This window comes from Paroedura picta, chromosome 2 (assembly GCF_049243985.1).
Source record: "Paroedura picta isolate Pp20150507F chromosome 2, Ppicta_v3.0, whole genome shotgun sequence".
Classification (NCBI taxonomy): domain Eukaryota; kingdom Metazoa; phylum Chordata; class Lepidosauria; order Squamata; family Gekkonidae; genus Paroedura; species Paroedura picta.
Genome location: NC_135370.1, coordinates 65,980,836 through 66,005,392, shown reverse-complemented (window position 1 = coordinate 66,005,392; position 24,557 = coordinate 65,980,836). Strand labels below are relative to the sequence as shown.

Below are 24,557 nucleotides of genomic sequence, written 5' to 3'. Positions count from 1 at the left end.
GCCCCTACCACCCACCTAAAAAGGGACTAGGAAAAGGAAGCCTTCCTTTTCTTATGCCCCAATAACAAACAAAGAATGCCTTGGCAAATCAAAAAGGGCTAGTTTTATCAACATAATGGAGCAGTGTCTTAACATCTAGCATATGGGCCTTCTCAGCTTTAAAGCCCAGATAAGGAAAAACAAAGGCAGCACAATCTCTTGTGCCAGGTGAAATTTAGAGACTACCTTTGAAAGAAAGTCCAAGCTGGGATGCAACATGATCCTTTCATTAAAAACCTTCAGAAACAGGGAATCCAGCCTGTGAGCTGCTAATTTGCTCATCCTCCTTGCCCAACCAGGAAGGTTACTTTCCTGGAAAGTAATGCCAATGGACACATGGCCATGGGCTCAAAGGAAAAGGGTCTCCATTATCTGTGCAAGCACCAGTGAGACCACTGAGGGACAATATGAGGGATGGAAGGAAACACATTCAGAAACTGTTTTAAAAAATGTCGGGCAAGCTCGTAAGAAAAGAGGCACTCTCTGTACCCTCCTATCATGCCAAAATGGGCACTAGGTGGGTCTTAACTGATGATACAGCCAACCCTTCATGTGTTACAGAAAGTAGGTACTCCAGGATGAAAGTAAAGGACATACAAACAGGGACACTCTTTGGACAAAGCTCAAGCCTCAAGAATCCACTTCTTGGAATAAGAATGTCTCTTGAAGGATTTACAGGCCTGAATCAGGACCCTAAACTTGGCCTGGACTTTCCCACTTGCCACCTGCCCACCAAGACCCCAGGCTCACCCCCAGGACCACCCCCAACTCACTGAGGGAGAGGCAGCTCTAGAGCAAAGTTGAAAGTAACAGTAGGAGAAAGCAGCAGGGGAAACATCACCCTGTACTGCTGCTTGGAGGTAGAGGATGCAAGGGAAAGGAATGTTCAGCCAAACCTTCCCTCAAGGCCAAGGCGAGCAGAACAGAGGAACCATGAAACACAGCCTGCAGAATTCCCAGCAGCAGGTGGCTTTTCTGACCTTTATCAGCCAGCCACGGAGGGAAGCCGTGCCAGGCTCACCAGTGGCTCCAAGAATGACCCAGGCTTCCTTATCACAATTTCCTCAGGTTTAGGGAAGGGCAAGGCTTTGACCAAGAGATGCCAGATAGTGGGAGGGGCTGGGAAGCAATCACAGCATGACTTTGAAACCTCTGCTCAGGGGAGAAACGGAAGGGGTCAGATACTGAGGAAGAATTAGAAGGAGGTTGGAAGACTGAGTGAAAGAAGAAGCAGAAAGAGCTATTAGATGAAGGAGTAGAAAGGAGAGAAAGAGCTGGAAGAAGAGCTGGAGGCTGGAAAGGGGAACCCTAGAGAGAAAGAGAAGCCTATTAACTAGGGTGGACACCCCAGCAGCCCTACAACCTCTAAAGAGAAGAGTCACCCTAGGGATGATTTTTCCATGCTGCATGGTGTAAGCAGGCCATATAAGCCGCCCCTATATTAGTAAGTCCAGCATCAGAGGAGAGTAATGTATTCTGAGCTCCAGAGGTAGAACAGTTCCAAAAACTAAACTTGGCAAGGTCAAAAGAGGGCTATAAGGATACAGGTCAATCTCTCTGCTGTATTTTTACAATAATCCTGTTCAGAAAGGGAAACAGCAGGAAGGCATAAAATAAGGTCTCCCCAGGGTATCTAGAACATATCTCAGAAAGGATGGGACTTGGCTGCCAGGGGAAAACTCTCTGGAGCCTTGTCTTGTGGTCTGCAAAAAGTTTTCCCAAGGGAGGGGGATTCTCTAAGACCTCCCAAAGATATTTGGGTTAGATGGATCACTCATGATTGGTCTGATAAACACTGCTCAAGCTGTCTGCCTTGGAATTTGGGCTTCTCGCTATGTGAATAACCCTGGGGAAGACTATGAGCTATGTGGCCTCCCAGACTGCTGTGGCCTCCATACATAGCCTTTGAGACCCTGTACCTCCTTGCTTGATTAGATAGTATATTGTAGAGGTATTGTCCGTTTTTGAACTAGAACCCTTTGCTCTGAGCATATCTGCAAAGAAAGGGCAAATCTCACAGCACATAGTTCATGGATGTTGATATGGAGGCTCTTACTAAGGGTGGACAATCTGCCCTATACAGAGAGGTCTTTGCAATGAGCTTTCCACCCTGACAGTGAAGCAACAGTGGTGAGGGTGACCTGAGGAATCAAAAAACCAAACTGGACCCTAGTAAAGAAGTTGGCACCTTCTGCCCACCATACAAGAGATTTCAAAACCACCCTAGGGATTGAAAAACAATGCTCAGGAATGGGTCTGAACTGATCAACTCTTTTACCATTGAGAACCCCTAGAAACATTCTTCAGCCTTTAAGTGGTGCAATTATGCAGAACATGGTTTGGAAGCATAGCTGTGTACATGCCCATCATTGGCCATTTTGGGGAGCTGGCAGGTCAACATGACCATATATGGTCATATCACCCATATCAAATTTTAAAAATATATTAAAAACAATCAACTCCCACTCATTTAGGAAACACTTCCAGGGCCATTGTGAAACCTCAGTGTTTCACAAAACCCTGTGTGAGAAAGCCTGAGCTAGGGGCACAACAGCCACGGTAGACACCTTAAGGCCCAGTAAACGCTATATCGATTTGACTGACAGCCATCTTTTCTTCAAGAAGACCCTTACACTTAACAGAGTCCAGAGAGGCTTCAATGAACTCAACATAATAGGGAGGTTCTAGGCAAGATTCCTCCCAATTAACCACTACGCTTAATTGGGTACAGATAGAGAGGACTACTCTTATATGCATCCTCAAGAGTTCTTGGGACAGTGCTACAATAAGACAATCATTGAAGTAAGGGAAGATGGTACAACCCATGGTTCTCATATAAAACCACAACCACCACTATACACTTTGTGAAAACTCTAGGAGGGGTGGCAAGGCCAAACAGAAAAACAGTGTGTTGAAAAACGTCTTACACCTATCTAAAATGGAGGTACTTTCTGTGTGAGGGATGAATATGAAAGTATGCATCCTTAAGGTCTAGGACTACAAACCAGGAATCAGGAATAAGAAACTAGACAGATGGCAGAGAAAGCATTCTAAACTTTTAAACCTTCAAAAACTTTCATTCTCTTAAGTTATATATGAGTTTACAGCCTCCATCCTCTTTGTTCACAAGAAAGAAAAAATCTAGAGTGGAAAATACATGACGACAGGCCTATGGGAACCCTTTCCACTGCCCCTTTCTGAAGGAGCACATCAAAATATATGTGCATATATGTTATCAACTGCAAACTCCAATTCCTAACCACTATGAACTATACACAAAACCCAACTATTGGTGCATATGAACTACAATGCCTCCTAAAACTGAGCTAACCTATTTCTACAACTGGGGAGTTCTATAGGAACTGGAACTAGATAAAGTTCCTGTAGTTGTTTTTTCTGGCCCTTATAAAAGGGAATAGCAAACGTATGCTCTCACGGAGCAGGAGGAGAGGAAAAGACACCCACAGACATTGTGGTTTGATGATTTCTCTTAATGGTTGCTAAGAATTCATCTGTGGTATGAGAGAAGGGAGCTGATCCCTCAAAGAGAAGATCCCCAACCTGAAGGAATTTCTACAACTAGAGGGTGTTAGTACGCAGCCACGAGTGCCTTCTCAGTACTACGGCAGAGGCCATGGACCTGGCTGAGAGGTCAGCCATGTATCTGCCAGCATTTATCTGCTTGGAAAGTCTGGTTGCTTCTGACCAGATCATCTTGGCCAATGACCTGATTTCTTCATGAAGTGTCTCTAAATAATATGACAGATTGTCCTAAAAGAAAAGCTGATACCCTCTCATAATCACTTGACAATTTTCCACTTGAAAGTTGAGAGACACAGATAAAAAATATTAATGCTCTAAGAAATCTAGGCACCAGCTTTCCCGGTCTTCAAGAGAGGTGCGCTGGCCAAGTCTATGATTCAAGAGAGGTGCGCTGGCCAAGTCTATGATGCACCTACATGTCCTCTGTGACCAGTGTGGAGACAGGTGGATGGGTAGTCAGAAAATAACACAAACCTTGCTTGATCTTAGATAAATTCTCAATCCTGTGGAAAGCAGAGTAGAGGCTGCTTTTGTCAAATCAGAGCCTTCAAATTTTGCAAGGCCCTCCAAAGCAAGAAACGCCATGGTGCTGGAAGAGTCAGAGTAAAGGCGACTCAAAATTTTATATTTTACCCTATTATCTGACATGACAATGTCAATGTCCACAGCTCTGGCTATCCTCAGTATCTGCTTGCCATAGAGGCAAATGTTTTAACTTGCAGACACTAGAGTTGGGTCACCTCCTTAGTTATCTGGAGGTGGTTTGGACACACTCTCAGAACTGTAACCACATCCTCATCGGGGTCATGAGATGGGGACATAAATGTTACAAAAGAGAAGCAGACTTCCAACTATCTGAGATTATCAGGATTGCGTCTGGAGCCCAAAATAGAGGTAGAGACTGTTGAAAATAGTGTTCAGAACACTGCTGTAAATTTGCTGGAAACATACAGTAGGAGTGGCATAGTGGTAGACAAACCTGCTGCCAAGACAGAGGCTATGTCGGGTCAGGCTACACTAGCTGACCTGCAGGAATATCCAATTGTTCTTCCTCAGTCTCTTAAAGTATAGCCATACTCTATACCCAAAATAACCAAAATGTGAGAAGGGGGGGGGGGAAACAACCTCTTGCCCCTCAGATGATTGTCTTGGAAAGACCAAAGAAAACTTACTATGTTTGAAAGGGGAACCAACTCTCTCTTCATGTTTAGATTTTTTGTGTTTCTTAGACAGATATTGCAAACAGGAACAGATTGGACCCAAGGAGACCAGTGATGGGGAGCCATGTCTGAACTCTGAGACAGATGTGATGGATGCAACACCTTTTGGCAGACTGGGTGCTTTTCCTGTGGCTGGAACTGCTGGGATTGATTAGACGGACAGCGGGCCACAACAAGACCATCAGGGTTGATTAGCTCAGGGAGGGACATTCTGAGCTAAGAACCAACTTGGATAGGACCAAAGCCAACAAAGCCCTCTCCCATAATGCATCCTTAGTCAAGATGCCCTATGGGAACACATCTTGTATGTAAAATGCTGACAGATGGCACAAACATTTACATTATGAGATTCACCAGGATGCCCACCAGGGAAACAACTGGCCCAAAGAATAAGAAGAAACAACAAGAAAAAAATGCCACTCTGTTGAGAAAGAATCAAGTGGGTGGCATGCAAAACAAAATTTGAGTCCAGTGGCACCTTTAAGACCAACATAAGACATAAGCTTTCGTATGCAAGCACACTTCCAACTTGGTTCTGTTGAGAAAGGACAAGCAAAGAGTTCACTGGAAACGCTTCTACTCATGTGCCAGCCAAAGAGAGGGGGCTCCTGCCTCTGGAGAAAACCTACTGTGTTGGCTCCAGAGGGCAGAAGCACCCCTGTGATAGCTTTTAGAGCTGGAAAAATTCACACCATGACTAGCCTGCACAGACACAGTCCCAGTGTGGAGCTGCACTGAAGAGCAAAGATGAAACACACATTTTGAATTCCTGAAGAATTCATCTCTGAGGAATACGGTCAATGGCTTGGATCCTAACACAGAACTCCCTTTGCATGTCTTTCTGGATGCTGTGGAGGCTGCTAAGATGCTTGCTTCCTCTGCTGCTAGCACTTCTGCTTGCATCAGATCAATTTTTCTAACATGGAGCTCTTGTGGAAAAGGAATGCTAGTGGAAAAGCAATGCAAACTCCACAGCAGAGGTCACCCTCCACCGACATCAGAAGGAAGTGCAAAAGAAGTAGTGTCACACGAGTAAAGAAAATCATTTCAAAGGCACCCATTTGCTTTATATAGTTAGTTAAACAGCCCAAGGGGCTATTCACATCACTAGGATGACGTAGTATATTGTTCTTTAATATATTTAGTTATTCCAGAGTATGGAGTAAAAAGGAAGAGTAGAACAGCTACTGACACATGATTTGCTTGCAAGCCCTCATTCTTGCAAACTTTGGATTAAATGGCCCACTGGATAATCTGAATACTGAGGTTGAATGATAAATATCAAATTAAAGCCTAGCTTAACTGAGCATCAAGATGACCAGAATGTAACTGGAACAAGTTTTATTTGTAATATGCACTTGTCCTAAAGTTGGGAGAGAGGAGGGGACTTGCTACAAATTCCACTTAACACATCTGACAAACTACAAGTATTTTTTCCCTACTGTGTCAAAAGTGAACTCTTGGAACTTAGCATCAAATAGTAGCAACAGAGAAAACTGATATTACACACAAGGAACATCCAGGCTTTAGATTAGGATGACTATGTTCTGGACAGATGTCTTAATTTTTCCAGATTTAGCTTGACTATGTTAGTACTGGACATAGCCTGTTGCTGGTCTCTTGATCATTTACTTAAGCCTTTTTATCTATGCCTTAACTGTCTTGATTTGTATTCTGCCATGGCTCAGAGCTCTCAGCTCACCTCCCTCAAAAATGTTATGCTTTGAATCCCATCCATCTTCCCATTACACATGCCTCCCATTAGGTTTTAGTCTGAACCCTCTGCTCAGACCCTCCCCAGTAGTTAAAGCACTGATGGCTTGTCTTCCCTCTCCAGTCCTGCCTGCTTTTACTTTTACCATTCCACTTGTCTGCTGACTTCTAAAATTCTGATGACACTAAAGTTATCTGTTCCCAGTCGCAACTTCACCCTTAATTCTGCCCAATATGGTCTAGTTCTAAACTGATGACTTTTACAATATAAGTTCTATCTTAAAGCAAGATTTGTGAAGGCAACACATGTTTTATATGTAAACAGACAACATAAAGATTCATGCATAATTTATCTCTTTAAAATATTTATATCCAGCCTTATCTTCTTAGACTTGTCTACAATGACTGGACAGTTACTCAAGATGTATCCTGGAATATGCTTCAAACAAAATCGCACTTAATTAGAAACACAACCTATTAAACAAATTTAATCATTAACTTTGCAATAGTAGGAGCAATTTATGATTAGAGGAAACAACATAGTACTATACTGTGTATAGACAATCTATACAAAGTTGTCTTCTGCCATGTGGGGAGAAGCAGAAACATAATGTTTTTGGAAAACATTCCCCAAAGACATCATGTAATTTTTAACAGCTCCCAATTCCATTCTCTAATTCATGCAGATATATCCAAAACCTAAGCCACAGGACAGAGCTGAGTAATGCAACTGGAAACAGAATTTAAACTAATCTATTAATAAAAGGACTTTTTAAAAATCTGCAATTATAATCAGGATTTTTAAAAAGCCAGGCAATTTAAATTAATCCACCAGATAGTTCTGTCTAAACCATCCAGTTCTCTTAGTATGGAACAGCATGAACATTTTTATGAGAGAGTGAGAGATTTTTTATGAGTGTGAGAGATTTTGACACACACTGCAACAAATAGTCCACTTTTCATATGCTGGAAGCACAGACTCTTATAGAGGAGTTAATGTGTCTTTCTTATAAATCATACGAGAGTATGCGGTGGCAAACCACAGCAGGTTTTGTTGGCACACTAGAGTGTCATGTTATGTTCTTCTTTTGCCCATAAGTGTCTTAAAAATATCATCTTTGGCTACTTTGAAGTCAAGGAGATCTTACCTAGACCTATTCGGCTTGGGCTTGTCTCTCGGCTGCAGCCCTGACTTCTTGGGACCTTGCTGCGTTTGTCAGAAGGTGATGGCACTGGAGGTCCCCTGGCCGTTCCACTGTTCAGTCCACCGTATGCACTTCCCAAGAGTTTGCCAGGGGAACTGGATCTACTGCCAGCTAGAAAGAAACCACAAACACATTCTTCAGAGTAACTCGTAACTATGCTGAACACAATGTACTACAGCTCAAAAATCATTAGTGAAGTAGATTAAGCTCAGGCCTGGAGATTTCAGAAGCTGCTCATATGATGAGAAGGACGTTTGATCATCCTATATATTAAGAAACAGCATTTTCCTTAGGAAAATAAGATGTTATGAAACAACTCTTACTGTGTCCTACAAAATAATATGTAGAAGGAACATTAAGGGACTTTCAATGCAACAATATATACTAAAGGAAGGGTAAATCGCATTATTGTCAGTATATCCCTTCGTTCTGAAGAGTCACTGTTCTAATACTCAGCAGACACTTCTCTAGTCTTCGTTTAGGCTCATAAGTAGCTTGTGGCTAGCCCAGAGGAAGTTTTGACTTCCCCCCCTTCAATTTATATTATTGTTGTTGTTGTTATTATTATTATTAAATTTATATTCCACCACTCCCAGTAAAACTAGCTTGTAGTGGGTAACAGTTGATAAAACCCTATAACAATAAAATTCCATTAAAATACCAATAAAACATTCAAAACATTACTTAAGAACATATGGTAGTAAAAATCTCTGCCTCCCCATACTGTTACACCTGCTGGGGCAGCAAGCAGCTAGGTCAACAATGACACAGCCTAAGGGGGAAGCCCATTAGATCTTCCTGCACTGACCTCAACCATAAATCTGGTGGAAGAGCTCTGTATTACAGGCCTTACGGAAAGCTGACAATTCCTACAGGGCCTGCAGCTCTTCCAGGTGCTCATTCCATAAGGAATGAAAAAGGCCCTGGCATTGATTGAGGCCAGGCGAGCTTCCAAGGGACCAGGAACAATCAACAAGTTGGTACCCGCAGAGCACAAGGCCCTGCAGTGAGCATAGGGCAACAGGCGGTCCCTCAGATACGTTGGTTCCAGACCACGAAGGGCCTTGAAGGTCAAAACCAAAACCTTGAACCAGATCCGGGCCACAACTGACAACCAATGCAGCTTACTTTTATGTCTTGTCATAATGTCATGCAAAAGTGAGTTTGTGCGTGTGTGTGTGTTTGGGTGGGATTACTGTTTAAGAAAAAGACTTGTTTTCATCTAAGAATTTTGTTGAACTACTTGTATAACAATTTGGACCTTGGTCTTTTAATGTTAGACCAGCAATGAAGTTAATCCTACTACTTCTTTCAGTATTTTCATTAATTTAATTTACAACAAATAATTAAAAAACAATGTCTCTTGACTTATGGTCCAAAAATGGACCACATGTTTCATAGTATCATTTTTTATGTTGCTAAATCTTTATTCAAGAAATAAAAGTATCTCAGAGTAGTTTTTAAAAAAAACAAGTTGCATTCAAATAACTATTGAAAGTAATGAGTTCACCAAGTAGATTTCTTCATTTCCCTTGTAGTTGCCCTCCCAATCATACCCCACCTCCTAAACAGTTCTTTAATATTGGAACAGAGGAACAGAGTGTGATGCAACATGATGAGGGAATGGGGGATTTCCGCAAGAAAGAAAATTAGCAAAAATCCACCCATGATTATACACTTGAGCAAAATTCTTGTTCTTTTATAAATGAGCTGCAACAAGTGAGAAGTGGTGTCCATTGAGGTACAGCTTCCTGCATTGCATTCACTCTATTCCTAAGTAACTCCCTCTCCAACCTTCAGAAAAAACTTTGGGGGCACAAAAGAGGTGGCGGGAAGTCAAAGGGGGAGATACTTGTTTCACTGAACTCATTGCATGCATTGTTCAACCTATGCATTCCCCCCCCCTCGACTGTAAACCTCTGAAAATTATACTACATCCTTCTTAGCCTTTCTAAATCATGAATCAACATGCTTGAAAACTAAATATAAAACAGCATACTATGGTATTTGTGCCATACTCTCAACCCTGTGCTGCATCTTAGAACAAACGTTTCATTGCTTATCCTTATTCATGGTTCCTCTATATATTTGTGAAACAGCCTTGGAGGTGGAACGTGTCCAGCTGTCCAAGTTGGAATAGGGCCAATCAGGGTGCAGCCTGATTGGCCCTGCCCCTGCAGCTCCCGCCCTCCGTCCTGGGACTCTAGCCTCATTGTTCTCAGATGCCTCAGTGCCTGGAGCCTGCAGCAGATAAGGGGAGAGGGCCCTGGGCAAAGGGTCATGGTGGAGGGCCTGCTAACGAGGGCTTCCCAGCCTACTGACTGCCTGCTAACGAGCTGGACAGCCCCCGTCCACCCCCACGTGATCCGGCTGTGAGTTGCTCTGGAGTCCAAGCCGCCCAAAGCCACAAGCTGCCTGGCTCGGGGCCAGGTGAAGGGAACCTTTCAAGGCCCGTTCTCAGGAACGGGCTCTGAAGCTAGCCGCTTATATTCCATAAAGTCAAACCTTCCTAGAATTTATACTGGCAAGATCTCACACAAATAAACTGAATTATACAATCTGATCTGTTACAATATTGTTGGGCAACATCACATCAAATTAGACAGTACTAACAATTTATAAGCATACCATTGGGAATTAATTTTTATATTAGGAATCTCTGGAGGAAATAAGGAGAACAAAGTTTGTCAAAACTGAAACAGATGAAAACAGTGTGAAGGAAAGTACAGTCATGGAACCAGAGTGAAAAACAAGAAGGTGTTTCTTACCACCAGCAGGGTTAGCTGATCTGGATCCTGCATTATGAGAGCAGACCAAAGGACAGGCAGAAAGTGAATTAAGGACAGTGAGACAATACAAAATTCAGTAAGTATTGCTAGTTACACACACCGAGAGTTGCTTTCTGACAAATACATCACTGTTGACATTATGCAGCATGTTATGGATTAAACCTACACAGCAAGCATTTACATACACACACAAATTTCCATGACCTGATTCCACCAGCTGACAAATAACTGCTTGTGAAACAACTGCAGCACAAGCATAATGCTTTGAACTCTGGTATCATGTGCTCACCCAGAACATTGTGCTTACAAAGCAGGGTAGGTTGGCATTACTATCGTAAGAACAGCAATGACCATCAGGTACCATACAGCAGGATCATGCAAATATTCATTAGCCAACACATTTCCCTCCTGATTTTTAAACAATGCAGAACACAGACAAAACAGAGCGTAAGATCAATTACAAGGAACCAAGCACTGTCTCTGTTTTATAGCAATATTGCTCACTGACAATCTTTTAAAATGGGATGGTAGTGGTAACAGGCAGGGAAGGCTGACGTGCCTGCCAAGCCACATTGGAGAGCTTCTTATTTTATGACGTGCTATGGCACACCTCACATGTGTACAAGCAGGAGGCTGGTTTCTTCAGTCTAGCTTTTTCAGAATGATGCTATATCCAATTAGGAGGCCACTACAACCTAGACTCCCTGCTGCACCGCAAAAGTAAGCGGAACTAGGGTATTGGCAAGAAGGGGCAACTGGATACTGTGGAATAGCTGTACTAATGTACAGCTATTCCAGTCTGCACTCTTCCAGACCACATTCATGATCTGGATATTTCTCTTATGTCCCCTAACCTTTTACCATTATGTTCCTTGAAGCAATGACACAAAAATAGCTTCATTTTTTCAACAGGGAACAATGGAAAGAGATTAAACTACCTTAAAAACCAAGAAGCACTTTTGCTATCACATTAAGAATATTCAGTCTTACACTTGCCCTTCCTTTTTCAGCATTCGCAATACCCGTGAATTTGTGCAAGTTAAGTTTCATATGTGGATATGCTGTTCTTCTCTACATACATATAGTGGCCAATATCAAATATCACAAATTATGACAATGACCATTCCACTTCTTGGATTCATAACCACATGATAAATTTTATAAATTTTGTTATTTCCCTTTTTATTATATTTTTGCCTTTGGAGTCTTCAGTGAAGTCCATTAGACTCATCCATATTTAGAATATTTTCCCCTTTGGTTACAAAGTTCAAAAGATTAATCCTTATCCATTCTTGTTTCTCTATATATTTGTGAAACAGCCTAGGGGGTGGGACGTGCCCGGTTGTCCAAGTTAGAATAGGGCCAATCGGGGTTCAGCCAGCTTTGCCCTGATTGGCCCTGCCCCTGCAGCTCTCACCCTCCGTCCCTGGACTCTAGTCTCTTTGCTCTCAGATGCCTCAGTGCCTGGAGCCAGCAGCAGGTATGGGGAGAGGGCCCTGGCCAAAGGGTGGTGGAGGGCTTGCTAACGAGGACCTATTTGCCTGCTAAGCAGGGTTGCTAATGAGGGCCTCTTGGCCTGCTAGGCTGGGCCTGCTGACGAGGGCCTCCCAGCCTGCTGACTGCCTGCTAAGGAGCTCTGTCCCAGCCCCCGGCCCACCCCACTTGATCTGGCTGCGAGCTGCAGCCCAAAGCCACCTTAAGCTGCCTGGCAAGGGGAGGGGACCCTTTCAAGGCCCGTTCTTAGGAACGGGCTTTGAAGCTAGTTCACTCATACATGAAAGGCAATAACATGCAGTGCCAAACGACTTAAAGACCTGACAGACTTAGTGGGCACTGAAGGAACTCTTGATATTCTATATGGAGACAACTATTTTCTTATTATGTGCATTTACAGTAAACAACCACTAATCTTTTTAAAACAATACAATTTAACACTGCCCCTTAGCTAGAATTATACTCAGATATCCAGGAATTATAATCTAAGTGATGAAAACTCAGGTATGCAGAAACCAGAATGAGTAAAAGCCATATTTACATGTGTGCCTCACTGACTATATGATGATATTTCTAACTCATCAGGCTCACAGCACAGGGACGTAGAAGCAGACAATCAGGTATCATTTGTCAATGAATCTAATCTTTTTAAACAAATGAACATTTAGTATCGTCAATGTCAAAACTCAAGCAATCAAAACAAAGTCCCAGCAACAGGAAGAGTCATATTCTTCCCATTCCCAGGAAGGCATCCTCCTACTCCTATGATGCTGGATATCACTTAGAAATGCACAGATTCTGTAGACTTGATCCCATAGCAGAAAGTTAAAGCAAGCCCTTTATAAGCATCTTCTGGCAAAATTATTACGTAGATATTACAGAAAAGAAGCAGTCTCTAATGGGGGAATGCATCTTTAAAGCCTGGCTTTAAGATTATATGCACACTGGATTTCATGCATATATACAATGCAAACAAAGTCAAACAATGCATTCATTGTTAATTTACTAAGACTGAGTAGTTAGATCCAAGTAAAATAAAGAGGGTATAGAGATGGTGGGGAAGATGTTTAGTATTCAAGAGATGTTTCCTAGAGTCAACCAATACCTTGAAGATAGGGCTAATATTTCAAGGCTTCAGGTTACGCCTTTAGAGAAGATGGCTGACCCAAATGAAATATAATGAAACACATTGGCCAAATTAAGTTTCTGTGAAGGTAAACGCTGAAAACACTTGGGGAAACTATATGACTTCTTACGCTGGGACTGCGAAACTACTTTAGCTCGGCTGCGGCCTCGAGTGTCAGCGGGCGTTGAGGTAATGCTTGTGGCACTTCCAGAGCTTTGCCTTCTTGTACGGATCCGACCTAGAGAAAGCAAAGACAACAGTGGTTCAACAGATTAAAATGGGTATGTATACGTCTTCCTCCCTACACATCAAAAGACATGTTTGAAAACCATACTCACAACATTTCAAGCAACCAAATGAGGAATTTGATGTCTTATTTCTTAATCTACATTATTCAAACTAGAACGAGCCAATCTATTGGAATTCAAACTATAAAGCTTCCCTATTTTTTCTATATTTGAAATAACTCAAACCCAAATTTGAGAGGAATTTACTTTTTTATCAAATATTTATTCTTTGTAGCTAGGTGCAATACACAAAAAGCAAGGTACACTTAATGGAAAGTAATACAGGAGAAAAGCAAAATTGCTTCCAATGTTTCATCTGATGTTGGTGTAAAAAGTAATTGAATAAATGTGTGAGGGAATTAAACATAAAGAGATAGGGAAGGAAGGATGGATACTCAGAATAATGGTATTAATTAATGAGGTATTATCATCCCTTCTTTACAAATGAGAAGGTGACATGCTAGTGAGAATAAAGGCCCCAGGGCCAAAACATACTTAAAAGTATCTATATAGCACTTGCTTTCCAAAAAGCCAGGTTGGGTCTAAAGTCTTAGACTACTTCTAACTATGCATGTACTCAGTTTATCTGATATAAATGGATCTTGTTTCCAAGCCTGTGCTTTTTTGCATTTTAAGTGTGATATTTCCAAGGCCAAGTAGAGACAAAACATGGAAATGGAATTCTAGGAAAACAGGGTTTTGACCTTTGCGAACAGCACATCAACTGCATATTCCAGGAGGCATTACTGTAAACTGCAGGCCATACTACACTGTATAAAAAATAACTGATTAGTAGTTGCCTGTTAACATTTTAAAATATGTCTTCCATAAAGTGCAAAACCTACATCAGAAACCCAGCAAAACATTCCTAGAACCAATTTAGTGACCAATAAAATAATAAACAGTGTATCATGGGGAGTTCTCCTATCACAAAAATTGGAAATGAGCACAACTCGCTCCAAACTAACAATTTTTGTATGCCACAAAACTAGCAAAAGTCATTTTTAAGTTCAATCATGTTTAGGAATACACAGTGAGAGAGACACAGTAAAGTCAGTTTTATTATTTTTTCATGTGTGTGAATCGTGTTTGTGGATGTATGGCTTCTTTCAGAGAGAGCCAGATAAGTCACACATAGCTGTCTGGTGGCTGAGAAGAGCTGCTTGCCATGTGTGACCACCGGTGTGCCATAGTGGCAAGAGCGTTAGATCTGGGAAGCCCAGGTTCAACTCCTTACTCTGCTATGGAAGCCCGCTGAGTGACCTTGAGCCAGTAACACACACACATCCTAGCCTACCTCATGGGGTAATTGTGAAGATAAAATAAACCACTTTGGGTTTCCACTGGGTAGAAAAGCGGGGTGCAACTAATTATATAGATGCTCTGACACGGGTCCTTTTGAAGCATACTGGGATTGATACCCTTGCTGCTATGTTTGTAAACCAAATTAGTGAAGATATCTAAGGAAAGCTAGAACAGTATATTATACTAAACATTCTGAGAAGTTACTTCAGCTGTAAACTGTAAAACTGCTCCAGCAGCCTTGTAAAGTTGCTTTGATAGCACTTACATATTTTGTCGCCTGGATCTAACAGCTATAATCAGAAGACATGTATGAAAGGTGCATGGTGGAGCCAAGGCAGCTAAACAAATTATTGTTGCCAACCTTTTTGAAATGAAAGGAAAATATGAACCTGTGCTGATTCAGAAAGTGGGATGGAAAACCTATGCATTCTGGAAAGAATGTATCAGGCATTTTTGCAACAGGCTGTCCAAGAAGACAGTACCCACTCACTCTCTCCCACCAACATCCATCATTTCCACTCACTCAGAAAATTAGGAAGTTATCACAGGGAAAGTATATGTGCTGTATTGACATTTATGCTCTTATTGCAACAGTAGCATCTACAAGTCATTCCCTATCTAAACAAAATGCTAACTCCTTAAGGAAACTGTTATGAAAGAAAACAAAGTCTGTATTATTCATTAATACTGTAATAATAAAAAACAAAGCATTTCAACAATATTAATACTACATTGTAGTACAGACCTGAAAGCCAATAATACAGTTTTGCCCCCCCCCGCACCATCAATTTTAAGTTACAGACCCAAATTAATGAAGAACAGAATTTAACACAAGCCTTCTGTCCAGCCTTAACTATTCATCAAAAAGACTAATACTAAGAGCAAAACCAATACAGTGGAACACTTATTTTAAAGACAGCTACAGATGTGGATCTACAGATGCGCCTCTTGCGGTGCAGAGTGGTAAGCGGCAGAAATGCTGTCTGAAGCTGTCTGTCCATGAGGTTGGGAGTTCGATCCCAGCAGCTGGCTCAAGGTTGACTCAGCCTTCCATCCTTCTGAGGTTGGTAAAATGAGTACCCAGCTTGCTGGGGGGTAAACGGTAATGGCTGGGGAAGGCACTGGCAAACCACCCCGTATTGAGTCTGCCATGAAAACGCTAGAGGGCGTCACCCCAAGGGTCAGACATGACCCAGTGCTTGCACAGGGGATACCTTTACCTTTACAGATGTGGATAGCCCTGATGCGAATAGCCTAGGCTAGCCTAATTTGGAAGCTAAGCAGAGTCTGGTTAGTATCTGGATGGGAGACCACCAGGAAAGTCCAGGGTTGCTTCACAAAGGCAAGCAATGGCAAAACACTCCTGAACATCTCTTGCTTTGAAGACCCTATGGGGTTGCCATATGTTGGCTGCAACTTGACAACACTGTCCATCACCTCCAACACCACCACCGCAAATGGGTGTTGCTTTTTTTTCCAGGGGAACTGTTTATCTATAGAAATACGTTATAGCTCTTTCTGGTAATCTAGAAGAGCCATCTCCCCAGTTATGATTTTGCAGCAAGACTGCTGTGTAAAACTACTGTACTGTATTGGTTTAGCTATATTTTATGCGTTTTGCCATACATTTATATATGTGCATGCCTCTGTTGTTGATCACATCATTTTTATTATTACAGTCTGGAAACTAACAGAAATTTCCCATTCCTCCTTCTACATTCTTTCCCAGGCCTATTGGTACCATTCTCAGAAAGCATATAGAACTACGTAGAACTATTAATTTAGGTGATAGCACCAAAATCATCACTGTTTAAAAATATTTCCTCTGCTTCAGAAAAAGAGCATCCAAATCTGGCCTAGTATTTCATTTCAGAAGGAGCTCTTTTTGTTTCCTGTTCTGGCTCAATCTTCTGTCATTCTCAGACATCACAAATCAGTCACACTTTATGCATGCAAGGCCATCCTACCTTGCTTTCCCCCCATGCATCACACAGACATTGCAGATTTTCTAGTTTAGAAAGCTTTCAATCTGTCCACAATCAAATATGATATTGGAATTTAGGTACTTTAATTGCATTAGGGTTTGTTTCCTGCCAACAAGGCAGAATTCTAAACCAGAATTATGTCATCATCAAGAACTCTCGCTTGTGAACACAAAGTGAATAAAAACACTGGAGTTTGTATCCCTAGGAAGGGAAGAGGGGAAAGAAAAGAAGGTATAGTCTTACACGGAAACAAGGAGATACAAGCAAGCCATGAGCGGTGAGAGCACCTCCTTTCCTCTTGTGCACCAATTCTCCCTTTATCCAGCAACGGCATAATCACACTTCTAAATCCATTTTGAAATCCCAGATAAATTCAGGCACTTCATAGAGAATTTAAGAACCTAGTAAAGACTCTCATGTCAACAGACACGCGCAATGTTGAAATGGGGGAAACAGAATGGAGCATTTATGTATGAGCAGGAAGGGGGAGGCACATAAGGCCAACTTGTAGCACCAGGTTACATCTTGGCCTGAGAAAATAGGAATGGCAAAGAAGTATGATGAAACTGAAGCAATGTGGTATAAATAACATTACTGATAGTGAACTATTAATAAAAATAAAAGAACTAGAAGGATGCTTGACAAGGAATTGGAATATATTTTAACTTTTAAAACCCCTTTTCTTAGCAAGAGATAATAGGAGTAGATTTAAGTTAAACTATATATAACTGGTCCTCAAAATGCCATTCTCCCTATCTGATAGCTAACTGTTAACTTTACTGGGACTGAAGCACAGCATTTTCTTTATACTCCACCCTAAACTTTTTAGTATATTCTTCAAGATATGGCCACGGTTCATAAACATGCTTTTATGAGAGCCCCGCATGGTGTAGGGGATAAAAGCATCTAATCTGAAGAGCTGGGTTTGATTCCCCACTTCTCCACATGCAGCCAGCTGGGTGACCTTGGGCCAGTCACAGTTCTCTCAGAGCTCTCTCAGCCCTACCTACCTGTTTTGGAGAAAGGAAAGGAAGGCGATAGTAAGCTACTGTGAAACAACTTTGGATCATGAAAACCAAGGTATAAAAAACCCCTCTTCCTCATCTTTTTCAGTTGCAAGAACCAGGGAGGCAATGCATCCTTTATGCATGAATTTCAACTAAACAAATATTGTATTCATAATGTTCATACATGCAATGAAATTCATAAACACTGTTTACTGAACCACTTTGAAACAGATGTTCTATTAAAACTTGAGCCTTACAAGGGTGAGCTAAGAAACACCGTAAAGGGTACCCAACAGCAGCACGATGAGTAAAAGGAAAACACCATGCATAAGTTCATGCAAAAGGCACGAGTGAACACAGATGAAAACCAGGGACTACTTGGTGATTACAGAGACCTGGTTAAAGCTGGAGACAGACCTCAGGGACACAGAGACTGCTTACCATCAGGTTTACTGGTAGTACCGTCTTTAAGCAAAGTTAAAAATAAGGAGAGGGATAATAGGGAACAGTTAGTAGCATAAGCAGAAGTGGGCAATGTGAATTTAGCTAAAGAAAGAAACCAAAAAATTCAGCTGAACTGAAGAAATGTGGGTTAGTTAAAGAAAAATGCTATTACTGAACACCCAGAGCCATATAATTATTACAAAAATACATGGCAATTGCCCAAGACACCCCCCCCACACACACACACATATTTAGATATTTATATCATCTTGAGGCCTTAATGCCTTTTCTTTTTTCATTAGTATAACCACACTGCTCCTTGCAGTAAACATTATGGAAACAATAGCGCCGCCTCCTGACATGTAAACAAAAAAGCATGTAAGGTAATGAATGCATTATAATGTGTTTAATAAACTCTAACACATTTTTGCATGATTCCATAGAGAATGCTGCATGAAGCATCTATGGTATTGGAGGAGATGTAAATGACTATTAAATTAACTGTTCGTGCACCAATGTAGAGGCAAAGAAGAGGGGGCTAATGCCTTTCAACTGAAGTTAATGTACTGCCATTCTGCAGGGAATGTAAAACCCTTCACTCTACATAACTGCAGAGCCATCCATGCTATGGAAATGTTAGGAGAGCAGCACCACTGACCATGGGGAAGGGGGGAGAATACACACAGACGTTTCTGTGAATTTGCATCGTGCAGACAGCTCTGCGACTGCATAGATGTGTGGCCAGCATGTTTGTGCCTGCTCCATCTTTCTCTCCACTTAGTGAGAGCCAACATACAGAGAGACCATCTGCACAGGGCTGGTAGCTGTATTCTACCTTCCCCCAAAAGCCAAGAATTTCTGTAATTGTTCCACTCAAAACTGTAGAGAATTAGACAGTTGCTGCAGATATTTAACATTGCTAAAAAAATATGCTAGTAGATACCAAATGCCAAGTAGCAGGGTATGAAAATGCTGCACACTTGTGCCCCACATAATGATTTTGTGATCTTCACATGGTTATTTTCACTACACTACTAATCCCCCAATCCTTACCAAAAAAAGTGACTTCTATGGTAAATGAGTCTATTTTTACAGCTAGAATGGCAGAAGTACCCTTATTCCCATTTATCTGTTTTCTGTACTCTGGTGATGATCCCAAGGTATAAGTAACAGAGCAAGTGGAGAGGAAATTTATTTTCCCAGATTAATTCTCTTTGGTAAGTTAAACATTTATAAAGAATACAGACACCTATATATGGAAAGTAACAAAATATGTCCCTATTTTGTAACTACTATATTTTGTCATAGAACATTGTTCATCAGTTTTCACAGTTTGGGACTGGCTGATGAAGAAGTCTCACAGGAGGAAAAAAAAACACTTTTCTCCCCCAAAGCCTTAAAAAAAAACCCTGCTGTGATACCTTAAGAAACCTAATAGTTTTATGTGAAAAAGCAGCTGCAGACCAATGACTTATTCCATAGGATACAAGCTATACCCTGTGAGGAAGTCATTCCCTAAACAACACATTTTACATAATTACTCTACAAGTTCAGAATCACTGTTGATATCCCTGGCCAGAAAGAAATGAAATTTACCTAGTGATGCATAGGAGCCTGGAGGCAGGGCAGCAGCAGAGCTAAAGGGTGCATCTGGTCCAGAAGATGATACTTTAGATTTGGCATTGGCGGCTGCATTCACGTCGATGTCACTACGGGAACGTTGGAGAGACCCTGAGGTTGACACTGATTTCGCACTCACAGTTGAGGCTTCGAGAAAGGAAAGAAATGCAAAATGAAATGGAGGATTCTGAACACTCTTTGAAAGGTCTAACATTCCAGTCAGGCGAGTCAGAAGCAAGAGGACCACTTCCATCTTCTATGCCCACCCCTCAAATAATGGCTGGGCTCAAAGGCTCTCAAAATTCACTGTCGAATAGTAAGGAATTATATTTATAATGTTTGCCAGGACAGATTCATTTAGACTAGAAATTATATTCAAAATATAAGAAAACCAATCTGCTGTTTTATTTATACTGTAAGCCAGTGGTCCCCAACCTTTCTGAGGCTGGGGACCGGCAGGGCATCGGGCCGCGCCCGCGGGCCGTGCCCGCGAATCAGGCCACGCCCACGGGCCGCGCCCGCAAATTGGGCCGCACCCGCACGGGCCGCGCATGCGCGATGCGCGGCCCGGCCCTGATTCCCTCTTCCCGCCCTCCCGCAGTAAAAAGCTTCCCAGGCCGCAAGCTTGCGGCCTGGGAAGTTTTTTACTGCGGGGGGGGCGGGGAGAGGGAGCCGCAGCCCAGGGCCATGGCCTTCGCGGCCCGGCACCGGGCTGCAGCCCGCAGGTTGGGGACCACTGCTGTAAGCCATCTTCTTATAAATAAATATTTTTAAAGAGACCTGAGGATTGAGTTCTAACATATTCTGAACAAGCTTGAGATTTATAGAGAATGCATAGGAAACAATTCTCGTTTAATATATTTTATTAAAAAATGGAAACTATCTTAGCTGATTCTTCATGTAAAAGTAGCACCTAATCTTGAGATTTCCTTTTAATGGCTGCTCATACACATTCTCCCCCCGCCCTTTCCTACTTAGCCAGATAAAGATTTCCTTTCTTCTTCAAGAATACATAAGAGACTGTGGTGCTTTCAAGCCCTCAAGAGCTGCTGCTTTACCAATGTTGTGACTACCTTTCTGCATATAAGCATATCAAGTGAGAACCACCTATATAAATAGGGATGGGTGCAAACTGAACCATGTAACAAAATTCATCATGAATTTGCCCTATTTGTGGTTTCTGAACAAAAGTCATGTGGTTTCATGACAAGTCTACCATCATGAGCTTCCATGAACTTTTAAAGCAGTTCATGGTGACCCATGTATAGAGCAGCAAGCAGGGCTTTAAAGGGACTTTAAAGAGTTCCCCAAGAGAGCCAAAAATAACTGAATGGTGGAGAGCCCTCTGCCACTCAGCAGCTTTTTGATGTCTTGTGCACTCTCTTTAAACTTTAAAGGGAGTGCACAAGGCAGCCCAAAACAGCTGCATGGTGGTGAGCAAGCTGCTCCCTGCTACTCAGCTGTTTTCTGGGCTTTCTGTAAAAGGGAATGCTATTCCTTTCAACAGGGTTTGTGGAGCCACAAACTGGGATCCTGGAAACTACAGCTACACTTTATAATGAGTTTAGATTTTTTATATAGAGTGTATTTTTATAATTCTGTCCACTGAGGAAGACCCAGTAGGGTCGAAACACATTTGGTCTTATGTGCAGTTAGTTCTGTATAGTTTTTATGTAGTTTTTATTCTGTTTTTAAATTGTGCACCACAGTAAATAATTACTGTTTTTATACTATTTTTATACAGCTCAACTTCTGAGTTCCCACTTGTAAAGGTTGGGTTGTGTTCCTTTTTTGGTTTTGGTTTTACACAAACCAACATGAATCACATCTTTTTCAGTTTTGTGCCCATACCTATATATGCTGGCCACAAGTGTGATGTGAAAAATAATTAAATCTCCTCTCTTGCTTGAGCTACTGTTTTAGAGACATGAGGAAGCCAGTATTTCTTTCCCCTCTTCCCTGAGCCATTCTGACTCTATTTTGCATAAAATATAGGTTCTCCTACCTCCAATCAACCCTTTATTTTGATCTAACTCACACTGCTGCTCTGATGTAGCTTCTGTGAGAATAAAAATTACAGGGTATGTTAATGCCATCTACTTTTATATTTCTGCTACAGCTTATTATCACTGTCACTTGCAAAGTTGTTATGTCCCCCATTCATCAGAAAAAAACATGGTCTGAAATAAAGCACAAGGAACTGAGTATACTAAAAATCAATATTCTACACACTGAAAGTCCCCAGCAATTCTATCTGGAGATTTTCCATTTGTTCATTTGCAAATCTGAATGAAACATTTGCATTATGTTTTGTATATTTAAACACTATTTGCTTTAATATCCTTGTAACTAGCTGAAATTAAAAATGTATATGGTACTTAATATTCTTATCTCTTTGTTATTTTGGTGCCTTGCTGCTTGGCTTAGAATTCAAAATAATGAGAGAGAAGGGGAAAAGAGATAGAGTGATCAACATGGAAACTTTCCTTTCTCTGCCCCCCCTCCACACACACACACATTTACTGTGAGGACCAGGATGGTGCTGGGACTAGGACTGAGACCACTGCCAGTAAGCCAGAAGGGGCCAGCATAGGCTAAGAATCTTTTCACTTGTCCCTGGCCCCCTAGGATAACATATTCCCATGTGTACTGGAATGCAGCCCCCTGGATGAATCAGAGAGAGCATTCAAATCACACAAGGAAGGGAAGAATAAGATTTTCAGTTGCCATTAACAAGTGGCTCTTATACAAGTATATGTTCCTATAAATAAGAATTACTGAGGGATGGACAGAACAATGAAAAATTCTCACAAAGAAACAAATGGCTTTAATAACAGAAGTTAACGTTTTAAAAAATGAAAACCAATTTTAAAAATGAGGGGGGAATTGTACACCCTTAGACAGAACACTTAGCACTTTTATTTTTATTTGTAATAGAGATCTGTATAAAATTATTGACTTTATACAAAGTACTGACGGAAAGGGCGTTCCATAAACCAAGCATATAATAGAGAATCTGTTGTTACCCCACACATAACTTGGTAGGATGACATTTACAGAATACAAAATCCAAAAGAATCCTACAAAGATGAATGAAAGCAGAAATGGTTGTCACAACTAATCACATTTTAGTGGTTTACTCAGGCATATGTGAGGATAATTGAGAAAACAGATCTTTCTTTCAATACAAAAAGCAACCCTGGGTGCCTAACAAACATTTTTGTTGCTGAAGTAGCATAATGTTAACCATTATTTCCCTGACAGGGAGATATCACTATCACAGGAATCACAACTATTACATTTGGAAAACTTAAAATCTTTTGTCAAGTTGTACTTGAGTGTTTCTTTAAGCCAATTAACCCCCTCTTACCTCGTGATGTAGTACTTCCAGTGGGACTTCTTTTGGCAGAAAGTGGACGGCTAGGACAATATAAAAATGCACAATTTAATAACAGAGTTTGTTTGGATTAGTAAATTACAGCAGCTACAAAACAATGTGTTATATCTTAGGGGTGCCCTTTTCTTAATTTATAATAGGTCACACAGCCTATTCAGAAAACGAGGGATAGTATTATTAGGTTTATTTCCAGTCGCTATTAGCAAGCCAACTCACAGTGGGTTACATAGTAAAAACCCAACATAAAATGCAACACTTATAATGCCCCATTAAAATTACAGATCCTGGCAGCAAAAAACCTATTCTCCTGCCCTCACACAACTCACTCCCACTCGGTGCCACCATAAGAGAATCCACGGATGCCGGCAATCTACCACAAGGTGATGTTCTGGCCCAGTAGTTATCTCTCCTGGAGGGGCCCATCTGATCTTCCATGCCCTGACCTCAACCGTAGAGTTGGCAGATGAGTTCAGTTTTGCAGGCCCTGCAGAATTTGGACAGCTACCCTCCTGTAGAGCCCTCAGTTCTTCTGGAAGCTCATTCCACCAGGTTGGGGCCAGAATTGAAAAGCCCCAGTCCTGGTCAAGACCAGGCGAGCTTTCCAGCGGCCAGGAACCACCAACAAGTTGGTACCCACAGAGCATAAAGCCCTACTGGGGGGGGGCATAGGGCGACAGGTGGTCTCTCAGGTCCCAGACCACAAAGGGCATTAAAGGTCAGAACCAAAACCTTGAACCTGATCTGGGCCACAACTGGTTACCAATGGATATGAGCCATAACCAATGGATATGAACCCTTACCCTAACCCTAACCCAAGATATTCCTGTGAGGACCCTAGCATCCCCCCACCCCAAACTGAAATGAAATCTGGACATATCAGTCCATGATGTTAGCACAAAATGTATCCCATGCTTTATGTCAAACCTTTATCTTTTAGGACTAGAATAGAATGTGCTTTTTCTAGCCCCCTTACAAAATAATTATTTTTGAACCCATCAAATAATTAAATGACCTAAAGGTAGATCAACAATCTACTACATAAAATCTACACATTCAATTATTCATGTGTAAGTGAAATCCTCACTCCAGAATCAAAATTTAAAGCTGTCATGAATGTGAAATAGCTGCCATCAATTACATAATGTGATATACTAGGCTTGCCTTGTATAAAGGGAGGCAAACTGATGAAATATGAAAACTGAATATCAACCATAGTGAATACCATTCTGAATACTGAATATACCATTCTGAATACTGAATACTACTGAATATTTTGAATGTATACTGAATACTATTTTGCTTGCTAAGTATTTTATAAAAGTAGTGATTGTAAAACCAAGCTAAATCCTTAACTGTACACAAGGCTAGAATGTTAATAACCTC

The 24,557-nt window shown here is 41.4% G+C and overlaps 1 protein-coding gene across 32 annotated transcripts in view; it reads right to left on the bottom strand.

Annotated features, from left to right (window-relative positions):
* CLASP1 (cytoplasmic linker associated protein 1) overlaps positions 1 to 24,557 on the bottom strand; it is a 260,988-nt gene that overhangs the window by 91,295 nt on the left and 145,136 nt on the right. For 10 of the 32 annotated variants that reach the window (XM_077320493.1, XM_077320491.1, XM_077320498.1 and 7 more), the window contains 7 exons: positions 23,148 to 23,197; positions 21,783 to 21,836; positions 19,754 to 19,924; positions 18,155 to 18,178; positions 13,260 to 13,367; positions 10,489 to 10,515; positions 7,664 to 7,831 (listed from right to left, as the gene is read on the bottom strand). In XM_077320493.1, coding sequence (XP_077176608.1) covers positions 7,664 to 7,831; positions 10,489 to 10,515; positions 13,260 to 13,367; positions 18,155 to 18,178; positions 19,754 to 19,924; positions 21,783 to 21,836; positions 23,148 to 23,197 — 602 coding nt within the window. The remainder of the gene's footprint in view (positions 1 to 7,663; positions 7,832 to 10,488; positions 10,516 to 13,259; positions 13,368 to 18,154; positions 18,179 to 19,753; positions 19,925 to 21,782; positions 21,837 to 23,147; positions 23,198 to 24,557) is intronic. The other 22 variants (XM_077320499.1, XM_077320504.1, XM_077320517.1 and 19 more) reach the window with 7 other exon arrangements.